Here is a 22,231-nt window from a genome sequence, read left to right on the forward strand (position 1 = left end):
CGTGAGCACATAAAGTGCTGTAGCTACTGCAGAAAACAGTTTGACAGTTCCTCAAACAAAATAGAACAGTCAAGAAATAGCCACACAACCCAGCGATTCCAGCAGTGAAACAAACCATTCAACAAGGATCACGACCACTACAGAATTTGCCCAGTGCCAATGAAGACTGGGGCTTCCTTATTCAAGATACGTGAAGAGTTTCAAGATGGTAACAGCAAAACATTGAGGCACAGGTAAGCCCTTTGGAGAACAGGGTCCTGTGCTACTGCACAAGTCCCATCCCCAGAGTGACTGCTGGGAAGGGCTGATAGGACTGCAGCCCTCAAGAGCACCGCTGGCCCCGAAAGGCTGCTCATCCAAGGTCAACATTCAGGTTGAAGTCTCCCTACCCTGTGATCTGTATTTATTGATAGGACCTGCTCTTTCTCCCTTGATATCCTAAGAGGTGGGGGAGGTAGAGAGGAATTTTTCAAGTATCTTTCAAGTATTTGTGTTCTGATTCTGGTGCGACTGCTTCCACCTCCGCGTACAACAGAAATCGGTGTTTTGATCTGAGATCCCTTTCTCTTCCTTCCCCATTTCCTTGAGTTTCTAAATAGTGCTGCTCCAAGGAAAAGATATTCTGTCCTTGTGTGTCAGTGTCAGTGTCTGGCTGCATATAGGTGTTCAATTAACAATGTTGAAAGGGGGAGAGAGATTGAATTGGTGGATGGATGAATGGATGGATGGATGGATAGGTGGATGGGTGGACAGAAGGATGGATGACTAGGTGGGTGGATGGATGGATGGATGAATGGATGGATAGGTGGATGGATGACTAGGTGGATGGATGGATGGATGGATGGATGGATGGATGGATGGATGGATGGATGAATGGACGGATAGGTGGATGGATGACTAGGTGGATGGATGGATGGATGGATGAATGGATGGATGAAAGGATGGATAGGTGGATGGATGACTAGGTAGATGGATGACTAGGTGGATGGATGGATGGATGGATGAATAGGTGATGGATGGATGGATGGACAGAGGGAAGGATGGATGAATAGGTGGTAGATGGATGGATGGATGGATAGGTGGATGGGTGGATAGCTGGAAGAATGGATGACTAGGTCAATGGAGGATGACTAGGTGGATGGATGGATAGAGGAATGGATGGATGGATGGATGGATGGATGGATGTCGATGGATGGACGGGTGGACAGACGGACTTGGTATAGTGCATTGGAAGAGCTCAGACTCAAGGACCAGAATGGCAGGGTTTCCCTCACTTACTACCTGGTGCCTCTAGACAAGTCACTTAATCTCCCTGAGCCTTAGTCTGCATCTGAAAAACCGGTTCATAAAAGGAACAGGTCCCTCATGGGGCTGTTGTGGTGAATGAACAGATGAGAACGGAAGGTGCTTGGTGCAGTGGTGACAGTCACAGACACCAGGAACTTGTTGGTTGTAACCACGATGCACAAAGGAGAGCAGGAAGGAGGCACGTGAAGCGCTGCCTGAAGGAACGGTGTGGCTATTCCCGCTGTGTCTGTCCCTTCCCACTCCCAGCATGGGGCCTCGAGCAGCATTTGCCCAAAGGAGGGAGAACGTGGCTTCTCTAGCAAAGCCAGGCCATTTCTGAGTGGGGAGGAAGTCAGAGCGAGGTAGTAGAGCAGAGGGCAGCCAGAGAAGCCTTCTCTGCCCTTCTGATGCACCCTCTGCTCACCCCCCACAGCAAAGCAGATGGGTTGGCCCCTAGGGGCATGTCAGGCCCCAGTACCTGAGGAAGAGGTGCGACTAGGGAAGAAGGCAGGGGGGATGGGCCAGGTACATACTCACCCTCACAGGTGCGGGTGTCCCCATTGAGGTGGTATCCGGGGGGGCATGCGCATTGGAAGCTGCCAAAAGTGTTGCCACAGTCGCCCCCCTGGCACAGCCCGGGCAGCTCCTGGCACTCATCAATGTCTGCCAGGAAGTGAGGAAGCTGTGCTTAGAAACAAAGCCCCAGCAGAGGACTCTGGGAACACGGACACTGCCTTGAGCTCTCCAGGGTCCCGGAGGGGCCAGTCCTGCTTCGTCGAGAATACCTGAGAGCTGTTGGCTATCTGGAGGGTTCAGGAGGGCCCACCTTGAAGGCTGTACCTAGACTCTTTGGGGCCAGTGTCACCCTGAATTCATCCCCTTTCTCTTAATTTTCTAGTCCATCCTCCCATCCATGCATCTATCTATCCATCCATCACATAGTTCCCTCTGGATGGATTCTCCAATCTTACTACTCTCTGTACCTAAAAGGATGGAGGGATGAGGGGCACCTGGCTGGCTCAGATGGTAGAGCACTGACGCTTGATCTCAGCGGCCATGATTTCAAGCCCCACTTGGGCATAAAGCTTACTTTTATTTTTTTTAATTTTTTATTTATTTATGACAGTCACAGAGAGAGAGAGAGAGAGAGAGAGAGAGAGAGAGAGAGAGAGAGAGAGGCAGAGACACAGGCAGAGGGAGAAGCAGGCTCCATGCAGGGAGCCTGATGTGGGATTCGATCCCGGGTCTCCAGGACCGCGCCCCGGGCCAAAGACAGGCACCAAACCACTGCGCCACCCAGGGATCCCATAAAGCTTACTTTTAAAAAAGGATGGATGGATGGACGGATAGGGGAGTAGATGGATGAACAGATGGATGGGTAGATGAGTGGATGGATGAATGTATGTATGCATGGAATACAGGAAGGGAGAGAGGGAGGGTAGAGGGAGAAAGGAAGGGAAGGAGGAAGGAATAAAGGATGGAAGACCTATGAGTGGGATGAGTGGGGAATGGATGGATGGATGGACAAACAGATGGAGGGAATTATGTGTGTGGATGGATGGAGGGAAAGAAGGGTGGATGGGGGATGGTGGACAAATGGATGGATGAGTGGGTGGATGGATGAGTGATGAATGGATAGACGGGTGGATGGGGGATTCATGGAAGGATGGATCAACAAACCAACAGATGGAAGAAGAGGTGGATGAAAGAAAAAAACAAAAAATTCACCACAAACTAAGAACAGTTTGGTCTCACTGCCTGGCCTCTGGGCAGGAAGATGTGAGCCCCCCGCAACTGCGCTTTGGTGAGGCAGGGATGAGAGAAAGCTCAACCAGTGGGTACGCAGGTGGATCGCCTGCCAGGAACTCACCTTCCAGGATGACAGTGATGGGGTTGGGCCGGAAGCCCTCGCCACCCGGGCACAAGGTTCTGTACTCGGCTGCAAGGGAAACAGGCTCTTCTGAGGGGCCGGGGAGGGGCATTTAGGTAAAGCCCAGGGGAGGCAGGTGGGTCGAGGTCCCCTAAAAAGGCTCCAGGATGGGCCCTGCATCCCTCTACCACACCAACCACATCCCCTTACCTCCTCAGCCTCTTGGGGCCAAGAGACCTTGGCCAATCTGGGAGGAGGGGGCAGTGTGTGCGTGTGCGTGTGTGCGTGCGTGCGCACGTGCGAGTAAACATGTTCACATTCAACATGTGAATAGATGGACTGTGTGCTAGTAGTTGGGGGTTGAGGGGGGCAATTTCTTCTATCCTCAAACCAGACCAGTGTGACTGCCAATTTCCCCCATTGAAAGAAAGCCCCTGGACTTCACACACCCACAAAGACACACACACCTGGATAGGTGACAGGTGTGTGAACCTGAAGCCTTTGCACATGCTATTCCCACTGGAATCGCACAACCATCCCCTTGCTCTGCCTGGAAAACTCCTACTCATCCTTCAAAACCTCATTCAAGCCCTTTGTCCCCGGAAGGCTTCCCTTACCCCCTTTCCCTCCACGGCCATCACTGAGCCTCAAACAAACCCTTAGGACCACTCTTCTCCCACAGTCCAGGGACCACTGGTTTATGGGTGAGAGGCAGTGTGCAGGGCTGTGGTTCATCCTTTTCTGGGCCCCCAGCCCCTTGCAAAGGGCACAGAGGAACTCAGTGTTTGCTGACTGACTGAGGAAGGGAGTGATCGGAACACACCGAGAATGTGCAGGAAGGGATGGCAGAAAGAGACCCTCAGGCACAGCCAATGAACTGCCAAGAATATGCTGTGTGACCCAGGGCACCCCCTCTCCCTCTCTGGTTCTCAGGCTCCCTCCCATAGCAAAGACGACTCCCCGAGTCCTGGGGAGTGCTCACCTGTGTCCCCACCCACCCACCCAGGGACTCACTGGTGTTGGCCATCGGGCACAGTTCACAGGGGTTGCCCCAAGCACGCCCCAGAGAGCAACAGCAGGATGCTCGGGTGATGCCAACCCCGATCTCAGCAGTGCAGGAAATGCCGCCGTCCCCTCGGTCATGCGTGTCCAGGAAACAGTTCCCGACCCGGGTGTCTGAGCAGGCAAAAAGGGGCAGTTAGCAAGTGGCAGGAGAGAAATGGTACATGTGTGTTTGCACCTGCGTGTGTAACTGTGGGGGTAACTGTGTGTGCGGCCGTGTGCACGTCTGAAACTGTGTACACATGCATCTGTGTACACATGGGACTGTGTGTGTCTGTGTGTGTAGCCTAGAGACAGAAGGGTGCGTCTGGGGAAACGGACAGGGAGGGGAGCTGTGCGTGTGCACCCCGAGAGTCGTAGGGTGTGCAAGAGCACTGAGCACAGTGTCCCAACAGGCAACAGGCTCAGCGGCTCTGACCAGGGACCAGCGCGTGTCCTGTTTGTCAGGAACAGGTGACTGTGAACAGGCCACAGCTCCGCCCATCACCTGCCATCAGAACCCCGGCTGGTGCCGAGGCTTACTCACCCACACAGCCCACCCCACTGGGGTTCAGCTCAAAATCCTGGGGGCAGTTGCAGAGGTAGCTGCCGGGGGTGTTGACACACAGGCCATTGATGCAGTTCACGGGGTCTGCACACTCGTTGACATCTGTGGAATTGGGGGGGCGCCATCAGTGGGGAGCCTTCCCTTGACCCACTTCCCTCCCGCCTTCTTCCTGGAAAGCTGAAGCCCTCAAGGTTGGATGTGGGGCCTGGGGTGAGGCCATATCCTCCCCTGGGAAGACACCCAAGGGGGCAGCAGCCTTTAGGGGCGACCCTGCCCTGACCAACCCCATTTCCTCCGGGCTCTGTTCCACTTGGCATGGACGTCTGCCCCTTGAAAGTTTCCCGGGCCCTGGGTTCCACGCAGCTATCACACAAAGCCAACATTTAGGTCGTGCTTTCAAACCAGGGGTTGGTTGGCAGACTCTTATCTGTGGGCCAAATCTGGCCCCCTGCCTGTTTGTGTAAATAAAGTTTTATTGGCACACATCCACACCCGCTTATTTACATACTGCCTGTGTCTGCTTCCAGGCTACAAGGCACTTGTGTACAGTAGACTGTGAGGCTGGAAGGCCCTATATTTTCTATCTGGTGCTTTGCTGGAAGAGTTTGCAGACCCCATTTTATTTTTATTTTTATTTTTTTCTGACCCCCATTTTAAATACATAAGTAGGTCATTTTGACGATCGTACTGGAGGGAGCACAGCTGCGTTCATTCACCACATTTATTCAGGAGACGATAGACGATAAGAGCGGAGGTTGAGGGGAACAGGGATCAATAGGGGTGCGGCTGGAGGTGGGGGGTCAGACAAGCCCCACCCCCTGGAATGGGGCATTCGGGAAGAGGTCCAAGGGCAGGGGGCCGCGAGCCTGGGGCCCTCCCGCACCCATCGCCCTGCCCACACACCCGTGCAGTTGCCGCCGCCGCGGTCCAGCTCGTAGCCCCCACTGCAGACGCAGCGGAACATCCCAGGCAGGTTCTCGCAGCTCCCGAACACACAGAGGTTCCCGAGAACACACTCGTCCACATCTGTGGGGACCCCAAGTCAGCCCACCTTGCCCGGCCGCCTGCTCCTGCCGCGCCCCCCACCCCGGGACCCACCTGCGGCGTCCCCCAGCCCCGCAGCCCCGGGCCTCACCCTGGCAGGCGCGGTGGTCCTCCGTGGGGCCGAAGCCCATCTCACACTCACAGCGGTACCCGCCGGGGGCATTGAGGCACTGCCCATTCTCGCAGAGGTCCACATCCTCAGCACATTCGTCCCTGTCTGCGGGACCCCAAGAGGCAGGGGGCTGGGGGCCCCACTGGCCAGGACCCGCGCAAGGTGGGCGGGGGGGGGCCCCAAACACTTCGTGGCCACCCAGGGCTCCAGGGAGTGGGCAAGCAGCGCTGGCAACTCAGACCCCGACTCGGGTAGACAGGGACCTGGTGACTCAGGCCCCGGGTGGAGGGCCTCCGGGAAGCAAGCAAGCGTTCCTGCTCCCCAACTCCAGAGCCCAGGGGAGAAGCCTGCCCCCAGGCTCTGGGCCTGGCCTGTGGCCCTGCGGGCCAGAAGTGCGTCCTCTCCAGCACCCCAGGGTGTGGTGTGTGGGCTGGATCAGGGCGAGTCGGGAAGCCAGCTGACCACCATTACCACCTCGGAATCCAGCCCCCGGGGTGTCCCTCTCGGGCCCTCCTGCTCTCACCTTCACAGGAGAAGCCGTCCCCCATGAAGCCCTGGCGGCAGACGCAGCGGTAGGAGCCGGGAACGTTCAGACAGTCGGCTCTCAAGCTGCACCCATGCTCCCAGAAGGCACACTCATCCAGGTCTGTAGGACACGGAGCCCGGAGCCCCCAGGTGTGTGCATTGGGGGGCTGCAGGGAGGCAGACCCTCCGATCTCGGCCCTGACCGGCACCCACCCCGCCCCCCGCAGACACCCCTGGGCCCGGCCACCCCCACCCTGCCCCCCACCTGCTCCCGACCTACCTCAGCTGCTCTGCCCAGGCCGCCTGCCCCCAGGCACTCACCGTGGCATGCGAAGCCATCCCCCACCCAGCCTGGCTGGCACCTGCAGCTGAAACTCCCAGGGACGTTGAGGCAGGAAGCGTGACTGTCACAGCTGTGTCCCTCAAGCTCACACTCATCCACGTCTGCAAGGAGAGGACCCCGGTCGCAAGAAGGGTTGGGACCAGGAGAGGGAAGGCAGACACAGCACCCCCTCAAGGCTGGAGCCTAGCAGAGATGGGGCCCCAGGAGTAGAGTGGGGAGATAGTATAGCCTCCTGGGGGAGGGCTGGCCCAGAAAGCCCCCCCCACCACTCCAGTAGCTTCCACCTTCACCCAGGGCCCAGGAGAAAACCCCCACCCCCAACCCCAAAAGGCATGACTCCCAGCAGCCCTCTGAAGTGGTCTGAGATAGCAGCAGGAGAGGCTCAGGGTAGACCTTAAGCATAACCGTCCTAATGCATATGCCCTCGCTCTGAAAAGTGGGATTTCTCCTAAACCTGAGTTTCTGATCCTCAGGCGAGTCTGAAGTCGGCTTCACCCTTAAACCCTCTGCAGTGTCCACCCACCGCCTAAGTGAGCTACTGGGTACTATGCATTTCTTCACACCACTTCCACTGTTACTCGCCCAAATGTTATTTTACAAGCTAATCTTACGTCAATGACAGTCTCTAAAAAGTCATGGATCTGAAGCTGTCTTGTGACGTATGACTCTCACACCCATTAAAATAAACTGCCTAACTGTATATTTGCATCCTCCAAAAAGGTCATGCTCCAGCCCTAATTCCTGGAACCTGCGAAGAGCACCTTATTTGGAAATAGGTCTTTGTGGATGTAAACCAAGTTAGGACAGGAGCTTCCTGGACTATGGTGGCCCTAATCCAATGGCTGGCATCCTTGTAAGACAGGTATTGGGACCCAGAACCCATGTGAGGACAGAGTGGAGTGACACATTTACAAGCCAAGAAATATGGAGGACTGATGGCCCTGTCACCAGAAGGCCGAAGGACAGATTCCCACTCTGAGCCCCCGGGAGGGAACCCATCCTGCCCACACACCCTGATTGCAGATTTCTGGCCTCCAGACCGCTCTGGAGAGGAAATACATTTCTGCAGTTGTGAGCCGCCAGGCTGGGAGGAATTTGTTATGGCAGCCCTAGGAACCCTAACCGACGACTGCTGAAATGTTCAGCCCGTATCACTTAAAGCCATCAGCTTGGCATGTTTTGGGGACACTGCCGTGGACGCCTCGGGGTGCAGAGGTCTCTCTGCAGAGCTGTGTGCTGAGAGGAGCCCCAGTGGCACGTGACTGGGTCCTGTTCCTGCTTTAACACAAGACCCCACCTGTGGACATCTGGAAGAATGAGGTCTGGCTGTGCTCAGCCCTGAGGGATGGGGCGGCCCCCAAGACCCCTGAGTTGGCTCCTCGGAGCCCCCTGCACCAGCACCACGCCGCCGACCGCCAGCTCACCGGAGCAGCCTGTGGCCCCCTTCCTGATGATGTAACCCCGCTGGCAGTGGCACACAAAGGAACCTTTTGTATTCTCACAGTCCCCGTGGAGGCAAATGTGGGGGTTCAGGTCACACTCATTCACATCTGTGGGATGACAGGGGAGGGAGCAAGTGAGGGTGGAGGAGATGTGCAAGCGAGCATGGCTCTCGGCCCTGCAGTGCAGGCCCCCCGTGTTGAGGCTCTCTTTGCCCAACTCCAGGACACGGGGAAGCTCCTTCTGGTTCCACCACTGGGCGACCAGGAGCATCAAGTCAACATTTCACAGCCCATATTCTGTGGTATGTATCAGGCATGTGTTCCCAAAAGGATGTTGAAGCTGAATGCATTTAGAGCACACGGAGCTAAGCGAAGCTAGCCAGGTTTTTCTCTTACAGACCTTATCTGAGCCTTTATGCCAATGTGGATCTGTAAGAAGGGGATGGAGAGATAAAGCAGTTCCCTATTTGATCTGATCTGAGGCGCTGAAGCACTCCCTCAGACTCCTGCGGTCCAGAAGGCTAAGCTGCTCTGGAGTTGGATACGTCTTTTGGGAGTCACACTTCTACTTCCTCGAACTTCCCCACTCTGGCCCCAGCTCTGCCCTGATGCGGCACCCAGCACACATCTGCTCCCTGGGCCTCGTGACGCCCTGCAGCCAGAACAGGACAGTGACCATGGCCTGAACATCCCAGGGTCCCCAAGCAGGGCTCAGGTAACACAGTCCAGAGTGCCCTTCCCGTCTTGCTCAGCCTCTTATGCAGAAAACACCTCGGTGTGCAGCAATCTTAACATGTAGCCCTGGGAGCAGGGTGTGAACCTGTGTGTGCATCAGGTACACGGTGAGCGTTGGGTGGACGTGCTTAAAGAACAAGGTTCAGGGCATCTGCTGCTAAGAATCAGACCCCACAGACTCTGGCACATGGCGGTCCGTTCAGGGCACTGGCGGCCATGGGTGGACTGCTGCACTGCTGCAAAGCCGGTCTCCCTTGCCCACGTGTGACAGGGAAGGAGCTTGGTGTCTGTCTTGCCCATGTGTCTCCTTGCAGAAGGTCTGTCGTGTGAGTTCAGATGCTGTCACCCCCACCCCACAGTCCCGGCTCCTCACCAACGCATGTCCTTGAGTCCGGCGTGGCCATGAAGCCATCATAGCATAGGCAGTGGTGACCCCCTGGCACGTTGGCACACTGGCCCCCATCGCAGATGTCTGGGTTCTCCGCACACTCATCCACGTCTGGGGGTGGGGGCCAGAGGAGGGGACTGGGCTGTAAGCAGGCAGGGACAGAGGGGGAGCCCCAGGGACCCTGCCACAGGGTCAGTGGCCTGTCCTAGGTCTGGCTGGCTTCACCTGGGCCAGGTGAAGTTGGTTCCCCCATCCCACACACCTGCACACGCCCTCCCGTTGGGCATCAGAGAGTAGCCGTGTCCGCAGCCACAACGGTAGCTGCCCTCCGTATTTGTGCAGTGTACGTCACACCCACCGTTCCCAGAGCGGCATTCGTTTATGTCTGCGGGGGGCAGGGCAGAGGTGGAGAAGCAGGGTCGAGGGGCAGGGCCGGGCCAGGCATGGGGCTGATGGGGGCAGAGAGGACGAGCCGCTGCGGCTGGGGCCCCCATCAGGACTAGGGGACGGCGGGCTGGCCCCGTGTGTGGCAGGGGGGTGTGGGCTCACCCATGCAGCCCTGGCGGTCAGGTGTGCTCTGGAAGCCAGCATGGCAGGAGCACTGGAAGGCCCCAATGACGTTGACACAGTGGCCGTGGGGACACAGGCTGTCGCTCAGGGAGCACTCATCGACATCTGTGGGGGGAGCATGTGGATGGTGGGGGGCGGGTGTGAGCAGGCGGGTGACAGGGATCCTTCTGCCATCTACGTGTCCCTGAGACACTTGGACACACATGCACACCAATGCATTCACACACACACAAACACACAGACACTCAAATACACACTCACATCCCTCTGCCCACTCACAAGACTCACAAACGCACCCTATATGCACACATTCACCCTTGGTGGACACACATCCACACCCAGACACACACACCTGACACTCGTGTACCAGTTGCACACTCACCCTCACAGGCAGTGCCCTTGGTCGTCAGCGCATGCCCAGGAGGGCACTGACACTTGTAGCTCCCCTCCACGTTGATGCAGGTACCTCCCCGGCACAGCAGCGGGTCCCGCACACACTCGTCCACGTCTGGACATGTGGAAGAGAGCAGATGTAAAGACGCTGGCCGGGGTGGCTGTGCTGTGGCTCGTGTGGAAGCTGCTCCTTGCGGTCCCCGGCCTGTCCCCCTGGCTCCACCCATGAGAGCCTGGAGGCTTGGGGCTCAGATGACCCTAAGGAGCAGAGCTTGAGCTGAAAGGAGCAGGGACAAGTGAACCCAGGAAGGAAGCTGGAATTCTCAGGGGAATCAGGGCCACCAGGCTGACGCTCCTGGAGTCACTGAGGGAGCCCCTGAGAAGCAACCCTGTAGGACACAGGGGAAAGGCAAGGTCCAGCCTCCAGGCATCAGTGTGGGGAGCAGGCTGTCCCAACACCCTCTTCGAACTCATCTCCTTCACGTCCTTCCACCCCTCTGACCCACCCCAGGGCCTTTGCACCTGCTGTTCTCCCTTCAGCCTGATCTTCCAGCCCCTCTGCACCACATAGACTCCCAGTCCCTCAGCCACAACCTCAAGCCCCCCAGCGCAGGACATCCCCGGGGATCACACGCCACCCCTCCACAAAGCGCTTCTCACAGTGACCATTTTGCATTTCTCTGGGGATTAATCTTACTAACGCCTGTCTCCCCATCAGGTCATGAGCTCAGAGGGACTGGTCGTCTGCTAATGAATGAGCTCTTGGCGGTTCCCTCAATAACGGGACACAAAATGTTCGCTGAATGAAAAAAGGAAGGAAGGAAGGAAGGAAGGAAGGAAGGAAGGAAGGAAGGAAGGAAGGAAGGGGAGCTCCTCTCTCCAGGGCCTTTCTCTTCTTCTCCCACTACACCTGCCCTGGGAGAACTCACCCAGACCTTGGTCCCTAGGCCTCAATTCTGCAGGACAGACCTGACGTCCAGCTGACTTTGGGGACACCACCCCACAGCACCCGGATTTGCTGGGTCTCGGCTTCTCCCCACACCTGCCTCTCCAACCCTGTCCGTCAAAGCAACATCCCCACCACCCCTCCCCTCAGCCCCAAGACCCATCAGGCATCACCCTGCTGGGGGGTCCCCCACACAATGGCCCTGCGGTCACCTACCCACGCAGTTCTTCATCAGCATGAAGCCGCTCTCATAGCCACGGAAACACTCGCACTCAAAGCTGCCGGGGGTGTTGACACAGGTGCCCTGGCCGCAGAGGTCAGGGGAGATGTGGCACTCGTCGATGTCTGGGAAGAGAGGGGCAGGGGCCGGCCTCCACATGTATAGACACTGCGAAGGAGCCTGAGATGCCGAAGTGAGCCAGGGGCCAGGGGTAGGGGGCAGGGGTGAGGTGGGAGGCAGGGGGCGCGGAGATGCTGTGACTGCACCCCAGACAAGAGCAGGGAGTTTCCTCCCTGGAGGTCACCTTTGTCAGCCCCTCCTTTTACGGTAGGGGTCCCCTAAGGGGCAAAGAGGGCGGCAACCTGCCTTGGGTCACACAGCCGGCTGGCAGGCAGGACAAGTCAGGCCCGCGGAACAAGTCTCGACTCCACGTCTGCTTCGAAGCCCCCGTCCCTGCAGGCGCCCTCCCAACCAGAGGTCGAGGCGGGCCCGTACCTGTGCAGTTCCTGCCCTGGGTATCCGGGGCGAAGCCCCCCGCACAGGAGCAGCGGAAGCTGCCCACCGTGTTCCGGCAGGTGCCATGCACGCAGAGGCCGGGAAACGCCTTGCACTCATTGACATCTGTGGCGCAGGAGCAGAAAACGCCGTTGGTCAAACGTGTCCGCTGTCCCTGGGTCTGCTCCCCAGGTTTCACACCTCGAACTGCATGCACACCCTCCGCTCTCCCCCAGACACACTCCCCGCCTCGGGGCCCCAGCTGTGCTGTGCCCTCTCCCCGGCCTCCAGGCTCCCAGCACCCGAACACACCTTTGTAGAAGGGCCGGCCAGACAGGAAGTCCCGGCTGGCGAAGCCCAGCCCCCGGGGACACAGGCTGGCAAATGCGGGGGACCCGGGCTCTGGGCACGCCTCACACGCGGCCCCCCAGGCGGCCCCCACCGAGCAGCAGCAAACGTCCATACGGTATTTGCCGGGCAGGGCGGCCCCACACTCGTCCTCATCCCAACGCAGGAAACACGGCTCCAGGCGCATGTCTACACGGAGGGACAGTCATTGGGTCGCCCCCTCCCACCTTGCCGTGGTCTCCCTCGGCAGCATCTGTCCGCACCACCCTCCCCAGCAGGAAGGAGAACGAGGGGAGTGACTGCCTCGTGCTGACACTTCACGTCACCCAACAGTTACATTTTAGTGGCAATAACTCGCCCTGTTGAGGTGCTTGCTAGGTGCCAGGCGCCGTTCTAAGCTCCTCAACCCACTTCATCTTCAAAGTAACATCAAGACTCCCTCAGAACAACCTGATGGCCGGGGCACCTGGGTGGCTCAGTGGTTGAGCATCTGCCTTCCACTCAGGGTGTGATCCCCGGGTCCTGGGATCGAGTCCCACATCAGGCTCCCTGCATGGAGCCTGCTTCTCCCTCTGCCTGTGTCTCTGCCTCTCTCTGTGTGTCTCTCAGGAATAAATACATAAATAAATAAATAAAATCTTTAAAAAATTTTAAAAAGATGTTAACAGTGGCAAAGCCAGGGAGCCCTCATCCAGCGGGAAAAACATCTCAGATCTCTGAGCCTGAGGGGGGAGCCATTCGGAGGGAATGTTGGAGCCCCAGATGCTGAGGGAGATTCCCGGGCATGCTAGGGGTGCCCGGTGAGCAGATCCGCCCCGTGTCAACACTCTCCACTTAATGAGAAGGAATAAATAAAAGTTACAGACGCGGGCAGTCCGGGTGGCTCAGCGGTTTAGCGCCGCCTTCAGCCCAGGGCCTGATCCTGGAGACCCGGGATCGAGTCCCACATCAGGCTCCCTGCATGGAGCCTGCTTCTCCCTCTGCCTGCCCCCCCCCCTCTGTCTCTCATGAATAAATAAATAAAAATCTTAAAAAAAAGTCGCAGATGCTGTTTCACAAGCTCTTACTGTTTGCAACGAGCCTCATTAAAACGAAGTGAAAGGGTGAACCCCAAAAACAAACAAGGCCCTCTTTTGAGACATGTCAGCAAGAAATGAGTGCAGAAGTAGAGAGGGTCGCAGAGGTCTCCCCAAATCCCTTCTGTCCCTAGGAGGGGTCTCCAGGCACTGGGGCAGGGGCAGTGGAGGGAGGGCGAGGTGGCCCCGCGGACTCACCCACGCACAGCCGGCCCGTGGTGTCCAGCGTCAGGCCCTCGGGGCACTCACAGCGGAAGGAGCCAGCCGTGTTGAGGCAGTGTCCATTGGGACAGACCCCGGGGAAGACCTCGCATTCATTCACATCTGGGCAGGGTCAGAAAAGGAGATGGTTGTCCTTGGGGAGGCGGGAAGGAACGGTGCCAGCCCCAGAGGCCGGGGAGTCTCCGGCATGACCCGGGTATCAGGGAGGGGGAATCTCTGTCTCGACCTCAAAAGACTTCAGGACCCCGGGCATCCCCCATGGCATGCACCTGTCCGCGTGCAGCTCACAGGGAGGAGTGAACCACAGAGCGGGGCAGGGAGTTACCTTCACAGGTGAGCCCCGTCATGCGGGCAAAGCCACGGGCACAGGCAGGATCTGGGGTTGAGAGAACCAGAGTGGGCACAGGAGTCACGCTCTCCGTCCAGACCCCCGTCCTCTCAATGGGCGCCCAGGCAACCGCAGTGGCCAAGCCTGGGAGGTCCCCCAGAGCTCACCGGGGGGCTCCCAGGGCATTACCGGGCTCGCAGCGTTCGCAGGGGCTCCCCCAGGCAGCCCCGAGGGTGGCACAGCACTCGGACCGCAGGGAGGCTCCGGGCAGGTTCGCTTCACAGCGGCCATCCTGGACCTTCAGCCAGCACGTGCCCTTGATGCTGTCTGCAGGGGAGGGAGGGGGTCACCCGTGTCACCTTCAGCCCCCACGTGCGCGCTGGCCCACAGAGACCCAGCCTTCCCCAGGGCGGGATGCAGGGCTGGGCAGCAGGGGCCCTGCCACTCCGTGGGACTCGGGCCCTCTCACCTAGACACATGGTGCCGGAGGGCCCCAGCCGGCTGCCCGGGGCACATTCACAGGCATAGGAACCGGCCAGGTTCCGACACGCACCATTTACACATGGGTTGGACAGGCACTCGTCGATGTCTGCAAAGACAGCCCCCCACTGGGTCCTGAGCTGTGGGAGGGGGAGCCCCAGCTGACCAGGGCCCCCTCCTCCCCAGGGGCTGTTGGGGTCCAGTGGCAAAAGTTGCACACAGGTGTACACATATATCCATGCGTGTACTTGACCAGGCAAGGCATGTGCACGTGGGCCGGGTGGATAGGAGTGGAGTGGGCAGATAGGCACGCACATGTGCTTGCACGGAGTTGTGTTGGGCACCCAAGCAAGCGCGCTGACACACAGGATCCTGTGAGCATGCACACGTGGCCGATGTGGGGGGCACAGACACAGTGGGGAGCAGTGACCCTCAAGGGGGTCACAGTATGAGAGAGGGTGAGAGTGAGAGGCAGGAGGGAAGCCGAGGGAGATGGAAGCCTGGATGTGGCCGGGGAGCGGGCGGCAGGCAGCTGCAGGGCCTTGACTGGAACAGGGCCTGAGAGGGACACATGGGGGACAGAGGTGGCTCAGGAGCAGGGAGCGGTGGGCGTGAGGACGGTGCTGTGGAGAGCCTTGGCCGTCAGGGGAGGGAGAGGTGACAAAAGGCCCGGGCAGAGGTGGAGTCATGCAGAGGGAGCAGGGGTGCCTGAGTGTTGGGGAACAAGGATGTTGCTGCAAAGTGTGTGCGTGCCTGAACACGTGTGTGCGTGTATCCATGGATGTGCAGGCACAAGGGCACAGGTGTGTGAATACACATCTAAGTGTGTGGCTGTGAGCTTAAGTGTGAAAATGTGAGAATGTAGGCACACACATTTCTTTGAGGGTGTGCTCCTGTGTGTGTGTGTGACCGTATAGACATGTCCGGGAGTGTGAATATGGGGGTGTATGTGTGTATTGAGTGAGCACCAATATGTGTAACTGAGTGTCTGATCGTATGCACACACGTGAATGGCTGAAGGTCTGAATGCATGAGTAAGTGTGTGACTGTGTGTGGCTGGGAGTATGAGTGGGTAAAGTGTAAGAATAAGTGGGTGTGGGAATGTGGGTACATGTGGGTTTGAGCGCACACGCTGGTGAGTGTGCACAACCATGTGAGACCAAGTGTGAATAAATCTATGTCTGTGACTGTGAATGTGTGTGTGAATGAGCATACACACCACACGCAACATGCGCAAGTGTCTGCCCATGCAGTACACAGCACGTGCAGTGTGTAAGGGTGTGTGTGTGCATGTAACATGCACTGTGTGTGCACACACAGCACGCATGTGTCTAAGAGTGCAAGTGTGTACGCAGGGTGCAGCATGCATAAGTGCTGGAATGTGTGTGTGCCTGTGCGGGGACAGCACAGGTGTGTCTGTGTGCACGCCCGTGTGTGTGTGTGTGTGTGTGGGACCCTGTACCTTCGCAGGTCTCCATGTCCTGCCGGAAGCTGAAGCCCTGGGGGCAGGAGCAGCTGTAGCTGCCCGGGCTGTTCCGGCACCACCCGTTGTCACACAGGAGGCTATTGCGAGCACACTCGTCCACGTCTAGAAGGTGAGGGTGGGAGAAGGGGGTGAGGGCTCTGCAGCGGGAGCGGCCCGTGCACCTGCCGGGGTTCCGCTGGGCACGCTCACCCACACACTCCTTGCCGCCGGCTCCCGCCTCGTAGCCCGGGCTGCACACACAGCGGTAGGTGCCGCGCAGGTTCTCGCACAGGCCGTGGGTGCAGATGTCGGGGTCCAGTGCACACTCGTTGATGTCTGCAGCAGGAGAGGGTGTAGGCGGGCTGCCGAGGCTCCAGAAGCCAGGTGCCCCCTGGGGCCAGAGCTCAGGCCCAGACCCTGCCCCATTTCCCTCTAAACCCACCATCTGGGCACAGTGGACCTTTGGGGCCATCCTTTGCCGTGGAGTCCGTCCTATGTACTGTAGGATGCTGAGCAGCATCCCTGACCTCTACCCATCAGACGCCAACAGTACCCTTCTCAGTTTTTCTCCAGACATTGCCAAATGCACCTGGATGGGGAGGGTGGCTGCAAAACTGCCCTCAGTTTGGAGCCCACGGAATAAAAATTGGTACAGCAGCAACACAGTAAGAAAAAGAGCCATCGTAATTGCTAACATTCCATCTTTACTCATCTGATCCTCTAACACCCCTGAAACAGGTCCTCTATGATCCCCACTTCGCAGACAAGGAAGCGGAAGCAGAGAGGGTGAGTTGCCCCAGGTTATTCAAGCAGTAAACAGTGGGACCAGGATTGGAACCCAGGCGTCTGGCTCCAGAACCTGTGCCCTTAACTGGGTGAGGGCGTGGTCGTGCCCACATCTGTCCTCCCCTGATGGCCCAGCAGTCAGTGGAAAATCAACTGCATCCTAAGTCCTTTTGTTCCCACTCAGGCAGAAAGGCTGATTGTGTGTGTGTGTGTGTGTGTGTGTGTGTGTGTGTGTGTTCAGCCAACAAACGAGGAGATGCACACATGGGGAATTTCCTTTCCTTTCAAGTTTCAACTGTACAGATCAGGCAATTTGGGCCGAGACCTGGTGACCACAGGAGACCAGCCAGGGATCCCACGGTAGGGACTGTCTGGTCATGGGGGCTGGGGGCTGGCAGGGGGAATCAAAAGAATCACAGAAAAAAAAATTAAAAAAAAAAAAAAGAATCACACAGGTTGCAGAGTGAGTGGGGCCGAAAACGCAGCTCGGGAGGGAAACGGGGCGTGGGAGAAAGCACAGCTTTACACGTCCACCATCTCTAGCTCTACGGGTTGAAGGGTGTCCTCCCCAAAGTCATATGTTAAAGTCCTAACCACGTGACCTCACATGGAGATCGGGTCTTTACAGAGCTGATCCAGTTAAAACGAGGTCATTCAGGGAGCCTCCCAACCCATTCTAATATGACAATTGTACACTTGTAAAGGGGGGAAATTTGGATGTACACACACGTGTACACACCGGGAGGGCCCCACGTAACGATGGAGGCGGAAATCGGGGAGACACTTCTACAAGCCGAGGAACACCACCAGAAACTGGAAGAGAAGCAAGGAATGGCTTCTCCCTCGCAGCCTCAGAAGAAACCAACCCTGTCTACACCTTTATCACAGACTCCGAGCCTCCGGAGCTGCGGAAGAGCACATTTCTGTTGTTGAAGCCTCAGCAAACTGACACAGTGCCCGCCCCCCGCGCCCCCGCAACCCTCTCCTGACACAGGCTGCCACTCACCTCTACCATCCGCGGTGATGCCCAGACCGCTGCTGCACAGAATCTGGAACTCGGCTGGGGGCGCAGGGACAGGGAGAGGAGCAGTCAGTGGGCATTGCGGAGCCTCGGCCACTCCCAAGGACGTGGCTGGCCCCTTGGTGCTGAGCAAGAGTCTAGGACCAGGATCCCTCCCTCCCCCAGTGCAGAGAGCGATTTTCCACGGTCCTTTCTTGAGGAGAGTCACCAGCAGAGAGATGCCCCCCTACCACCCCATGGGAGCCAAGAGCCCTGTCCCTTCCCACCCCCAGGGTGATGAGCTGGAGGGTGTACAGGACAAAAAAGGCAGGTAGGGCCAGGCAGCAGGACGCTCACCAGAGTTCTTGGCAGGACACGGCTGGCAGGGCTCCCCAAATCCGTGGTCTGGGCTAGCACAGCAGCACTCGGATTTGGTGACCGCACCAGGGAAGGGGCGGGCGCAGGAGCCCAGCTCCAGGGCTCCATAGCAGGTGCTGCGCACGTGGGTGTCCACGCACACTCGGCCGTCCGTGCCCACGGCCAGCCCCCCCAGGCAGTGGCAGCGAAAGGAGCCTTCGGTGTTGGTGCAGTGGCCGTTCACGCAGATGCCTGGAGTCTGGCACTCATCGATGTCTGGGTGCGGCAGGACACAGGGGCTGTGCAACAGGTCCCAGCGCCACCACCCCCGCCCCTCCCCTCCCTGCCCATCACCGTCCCTTCCATCCCACCCGTCCTGTCCAGCCTCTGGCCTCACCCATGCAGTAGCGGCCACTGGGTGCCAGCAGGAAGCCGGATTTGCAGAGACACGTGAAGCTGCCATCCTCATTGATGCACACCCCGTTGGTGCACATGGTGGTGGTGGCACACTCGTTGTGATCTAGGGACACCGGAGAGGCTGGATCCCATTCTGGTCCCTTGCTGGGCCAGCCCTGCCTGCAGACCAGCCCCTCCCTCTCACTTCTACAGGGCGCAGCAGAGCGAGGGGCCGGGGGCCTGACCACCTCCATTTAAAACAAAGAAAAGGGGAAACCAGCTGGCAAGAAGATAGTCTAACTGAAAGGAAGAGGTAGGGCGCAGAAATGAGTATCCAAATATCAGTTTTGCACTAAAAGGTCTGCACCCAAAGGAGGAAAAGAAATGAATGAATGAATGAATGAATGAGGGGCATCTGGCTGGCTCAGCGGTTGAGCATCTGCCTTAGGCTCAGGGCGTGATCCCGGGGTCCTGGGATCGAGTTCCGCATCGGGCTCCCCGCGGGAAGCCTGTTTCTCCCTCTGCCTGTGTCTCTCATGAATAAATAAATAAAATCTTAAAGAAAAAAAGAAATGAATGAATGAATGATGCACATAAAAATCTGTACATGAATGTCCATGGCGAGATTCTCCATAATCGCGAAAAGTGGGAACAGCCCAAATGTCCATCGGCTGAGGAGTAAGGAAACAAGATGTGGCCCTCCAGCCACTGTCGGGGAGTCCTCAGCCACCAACAGGGGCGAGGTGTCCACACATGTCATGTGGTGGAAGACCCCAAACCCCGCAGGGAGCCTGAGAGGTCACCCCCACCCCCCACCCCCCGCGGGCCTGATCCTCCTACACGCTCGGCCACACTCTCGCTGTCTTGTGACAGTTCCCAGGACGGGCTTAGGTCCCGGGTCAGACAGCTCTTGCTGGGATTCATGGCATGAACTTGGGGGGTGGGGTTCGGGGGGTAATGAAGGAGTGAGTCCTGCCAACAAAGCCCCAGAAGATCTCAGGCAGGTGGGCTGGCTTCAGGAGAAGGAGCAAAGGCTTCATCTTCGGGAGGGAGGTGGGTGATGCCGCAGCGGAGACGGGTAAGGTGGCCCTCAGACTGGGCACCCCCCCGGCTCCCTGCACGCCCCCCCCAACTCACCCACACAGTTCTTGCCGCTGGGGCCGAGCTCGAAGCCCGCATTGCAGACACACCGGAAGCTGCCCTCGGTGTTGGCACAGCGGCCGTGATGGCAGAGGCTGCTGCCCACGAGGCACTCGTCCACGTCTGCAGCGGGGGGACGAGGGCAGTGGGTCGGGGGGATTCAGGCCGCGGATCCCGGCCAGGCAGCCCAGCGTTCCCCCTCTCGGATGCACAGCCATACCCACGCACTCCTGCTTGGCGGGCGTCGCCTGGAAGCCGTCGTGGCACCGGCAGTGGTAGGAGCCAGGTGTGTTGACGCAGTCTCCGTGGTGGCAGGGACTGCTGGCACATTCGTCCACGTCTGTGGGCAGAGGACCCTGAGCCCCCGCCCGGCAGGTGCAGGTGCGGCCCCCGCAGCCCCGCCCACCGCCCTGCTCACCGATGCACTCCCCCCGAACGTCCTGAGTGTAGCCCGCGTTACACTCGCAGCGGTAGCTAGAAGGGGTGGGCAGGCAGCGGCCGTTGAGACACAGATTGGTGAAGTGTCTGCAGATGTCGATGGTCTGGTTCAAGGTGGCTGTGCCTGAGCGCAGGGACAACAGGTGCACCTGAGCGGAGGCCTTACCTCTGCATTGCAACTCCCACTCTAACGCTGGAACCCTGCCCACTTCAGCCTGGAGTCCTGCCCTCTCATTGGCTGAGACCCCACTGTGGGCCCAGAGAAGCCCAGACCCTCACGATGGGGTGAGACCTCCACCCCCCAGCACCAGACCCCTACCTGAGGCCCAATCCCTGACTTTGAGACCCAGATCCCAAATCTAGTCCCACCCCCAGACCACTGTACCTTCATCTCTGCTGCCCAGGCCAGGGCCCCCACTCCAAAGCCCTGACCCTCCCTCTGAGGCCTGGACCCCCTCACTCAGATCATGGATCCCTCCTTCCGAGTCCCAGGCCTCACCAATGTGGGCATTGCCGATCCCCAGGCTGGGAACACCACGCCCATTGGAGCCATGGGGGCTGTGCCGAGCGGGCCCAGGGCCAGGACCCACACCATTGGACCCAAAGCCAGGGAGACCAGGGAAGGGGCCAGGGTAGGAGGGGGGCAGCAGCGGGAGCCCCTGCACACACAGTCGCTGGAACTCATCTGCAAGGAAGCAGAGTTTGAGGCCAGGCCCTCCGTCATGCCCCAGGACCCCTCCTCTACAGGGAGTTCTGGGGGGCAGAGGAGGGCAGGGGCAATCCCAGGCCACTCACCAGAGCCCCGCAGAGGACAGGGCTCAGGGGCTGGGCCAGCCGCCCAGCACCTGCCCCTGTCACAGCAGCACTGCCTCTGAGTGTAATGGCCAGCGAGGTCTCCAGCACAGCGGCCCACAATCAGTGTAGAGAAGCAGGTGCCAGCCCGGTGGTCTGCGACAGGGAGGGGAAGGATCAGTTACCAGACCTGGGTCCAAATCCCAGCTCCACCAACACTGGCGGCAGGACAGGATTCCTTGCCGCCCTGTGCCTCAGTTTCCCCATCCGTTGGGATGCGAATGCTCAGAGCATTCACCTCACCTCGGAAGAATGTTGCCAAGATAAAAAAAAAAAAAAAGTGAAGCACACGATGTCTGGGACATGGCCCATTCTCAGGGAGAATGATACCAAGGAGATAGATTTGGGCTCATTCCAACACTTATGGCTGGCATTGGTAGTAAGCTCCCTGTCACTCTGGGCATTCAACCACACTTAGGAAGACCCCTTGGTTTTGGGGGCTGCCCTGGTGGGAGATCAGGCTGGACGCTCAAGCAAGGACACTAGTATCTGTAGCTATGTGCCCCCATTTGCCAGCCCTGGGCATTTGGGGACACCTAAGAGGCTGTGAATTTGAGGAGAGGGCCAAGGAGCAGACGGCTGGATTGATGACTACAGTCCCCGGGAACTGAGGCAGAGGCTCCCCAGATACAAGAACCACGGACACCCCTCCACATCCCACTCTGCTCTTGCATCTAACAGCTTGATGCAGTGATCAGATTTCTCAGGCTCAAAGAGTGTATTTTTAGCTTAAAAACGCACAAATCTTGGCCAGTGGCCCACGATGAAACCTCTCCCACCAGCTGGAAGGGCCCCTCACAGCAGCCCCTGCCCTGCTCTGCCCCGGGCTGAAAAAAACATGCAAACATCTCTCTCTCTCTCTCTCTCTCTGAGAGAGCATAGCACGTGCACAAGCAGGCGGAGGGGCAGGGGGAGAGAGAGAATCCCAAGCAGAGCGGAGCCCACGTGGGGTTTGATCTCGTGACCCTGAGACCACAACCCGAGCCGAAATCACGATTGGGCGCTCAACCAACTGAGCCACCGGGGCTCCAGGTGCACGTGTAGGGGTTGGGGCTCTGTACCCCCAGCACCATCCCAGGCCCTCCGCGGTGGCCAGGCCTGCCCATTTGAGGAGAGGTCGATAGATTCATTCAAGGTCACCCAGGGACGAAAGAGGGAGAGGGGACAGGAACTCAGATCCCCGAGCCCCCTTGCCTCTCAAGACGGAGTCAGAATGTAAGAATTCTAACAAAAATGATGCGGCCTTTGCTTATAAAGCACCCACTGTGATCAGGCCCTGCTAAGCACCCCGACCGCATCACTCTCTTGTCTTTGTGAATGAGTCCTGAGCGTCCACTGAGTCCAGCCTCCGGCAAATCATTCCA

General features: G+C 58.3%; 1 protein-coding gene across 1 annotated transcript in view; it reads right to left on the reverse strand.

The window, feature by feature from the left end:
* FBN3 (fibrillin 3) overlaps window positions 1-22,231 on the reverse strand; it is a 53,501-nt gene that overhangs the window by 26,091 nt on the left and 5,179 nt on the right. The window contains exons 9-38 of the mRNA XM_055344357.1: window positions 20,811-20,963; window positions 20,515-20,700; window positions 19,996-20,139; window positions 19,798-19,917; window positions 19,575-19,700; window positions 18,439-18,561; window positions 18,042-18,317; window positions 17,691-17,744; window positions 16,109-16,234; window positions 15,896-16,021; window positions 14,423-14,542; window positions 14,143-14,280; window positions 13,951-14,001; window positions 13,602-13,727; window positions 12,292-12,516; window positions 11,980-12,105; window positions 11,481-11,609; window positions 10,308-10,433; window positions 9,905-10,030; window positions 9,618-9,740; window positions 9,341-9,466; window positions 8,215-8,340; window positions 6,769-6,891; window positions 6,446-6,568; window positions 5,902-6,027; window positions 5,670-5,792; window positions 4,746-4,868; window positions 4,172-4,333; window positions 3,158-3,226; window positions 1,825-1,950 (exon numbers count right to left, since the gene is read on the reverse strand). Coding sequence (XP_055200332.1) covers window positions 1,825-1,950; window positions 3,158-3,226; window positions 4,172-4,333; window positions 4,746-4,868; window positions 5,670-5,792; window positions 5,902-6,027; window positions 6,446-6,568; window positions 6,769-6,891; window positions 8,215-8,340; window positions 9,341-9,466; window positions 9,618-9,740; window positions 9,905-10,030; window positions 10,308-10,433; window positions 11,481-11,609; window positions 11,980-12,105; window positions 12,292-12,516; window positions 13,602-13,727; window positions 13,951-14,001; window positions 14,143-14,280; window positions 14,423-14,542; window positions 15,896-16,021; window positions 16,109-16,234; window positions 17,691-17,744; window positions 18,042-18,317; window positions 18,439-18,561; window positions 19,575-19,700; window positions 19,798-19,917; window positions 19,996-20,139; window positions 20,515-20,700; window positions 20,811-20,963 — 3,951 coding nt within the window. The remainder of the gene's footprint in view (window positions 1-1,824; window positions 1,951-3,157; window positions 3,227-4,171; window positions 4,334-4,745; window positions 4,869-5,669; window positions 5,793-5,901; window positions 6,028-6,445; window positions 6,569-6,768; window positions 6,892-8,214; window positions 8,341-9,340; window positions 9,467-9,617; window positions 9,741-9,904; window positions 10,031-10,307; window positions 10,434-11,480; window positions 11,610-11,979; window positions 12,106-12,291; window positions 12,517-13,601; window positions 13,728-13,950; window positions 14,002-14,142; window positions 14,281-14,422; window positions 14,543-15,895; window positions 16,022-16,108; window positions 16,235-17,690; window positions 17,745-18,041; window positions 18,318-18,438; window positions 18,562-19,574; window positions 19,701-19,797; window positions 19,918-19,995; window positions 20,140-20,514; window positions 20,701-20,810; window positions 20,964-22,231) is intronic.

This window comes from Nyctereutes procyonoides, unplaced genomic scaffold, assembly GCF_905146905.1.
Source record: "Nyctereutes procyonoides isolate TBG_1078 unplaced genomic scaffold, NYPRO_anot_genome, whole genome shotgun sequence".
Taxonomy (NCBI): domain Eukaryota; kingdom Metazoa; phylum Chordata; class Mammalia; order Carnivora; family Canidae; genus Nyctereutes; species Nyctereutes procyonoides.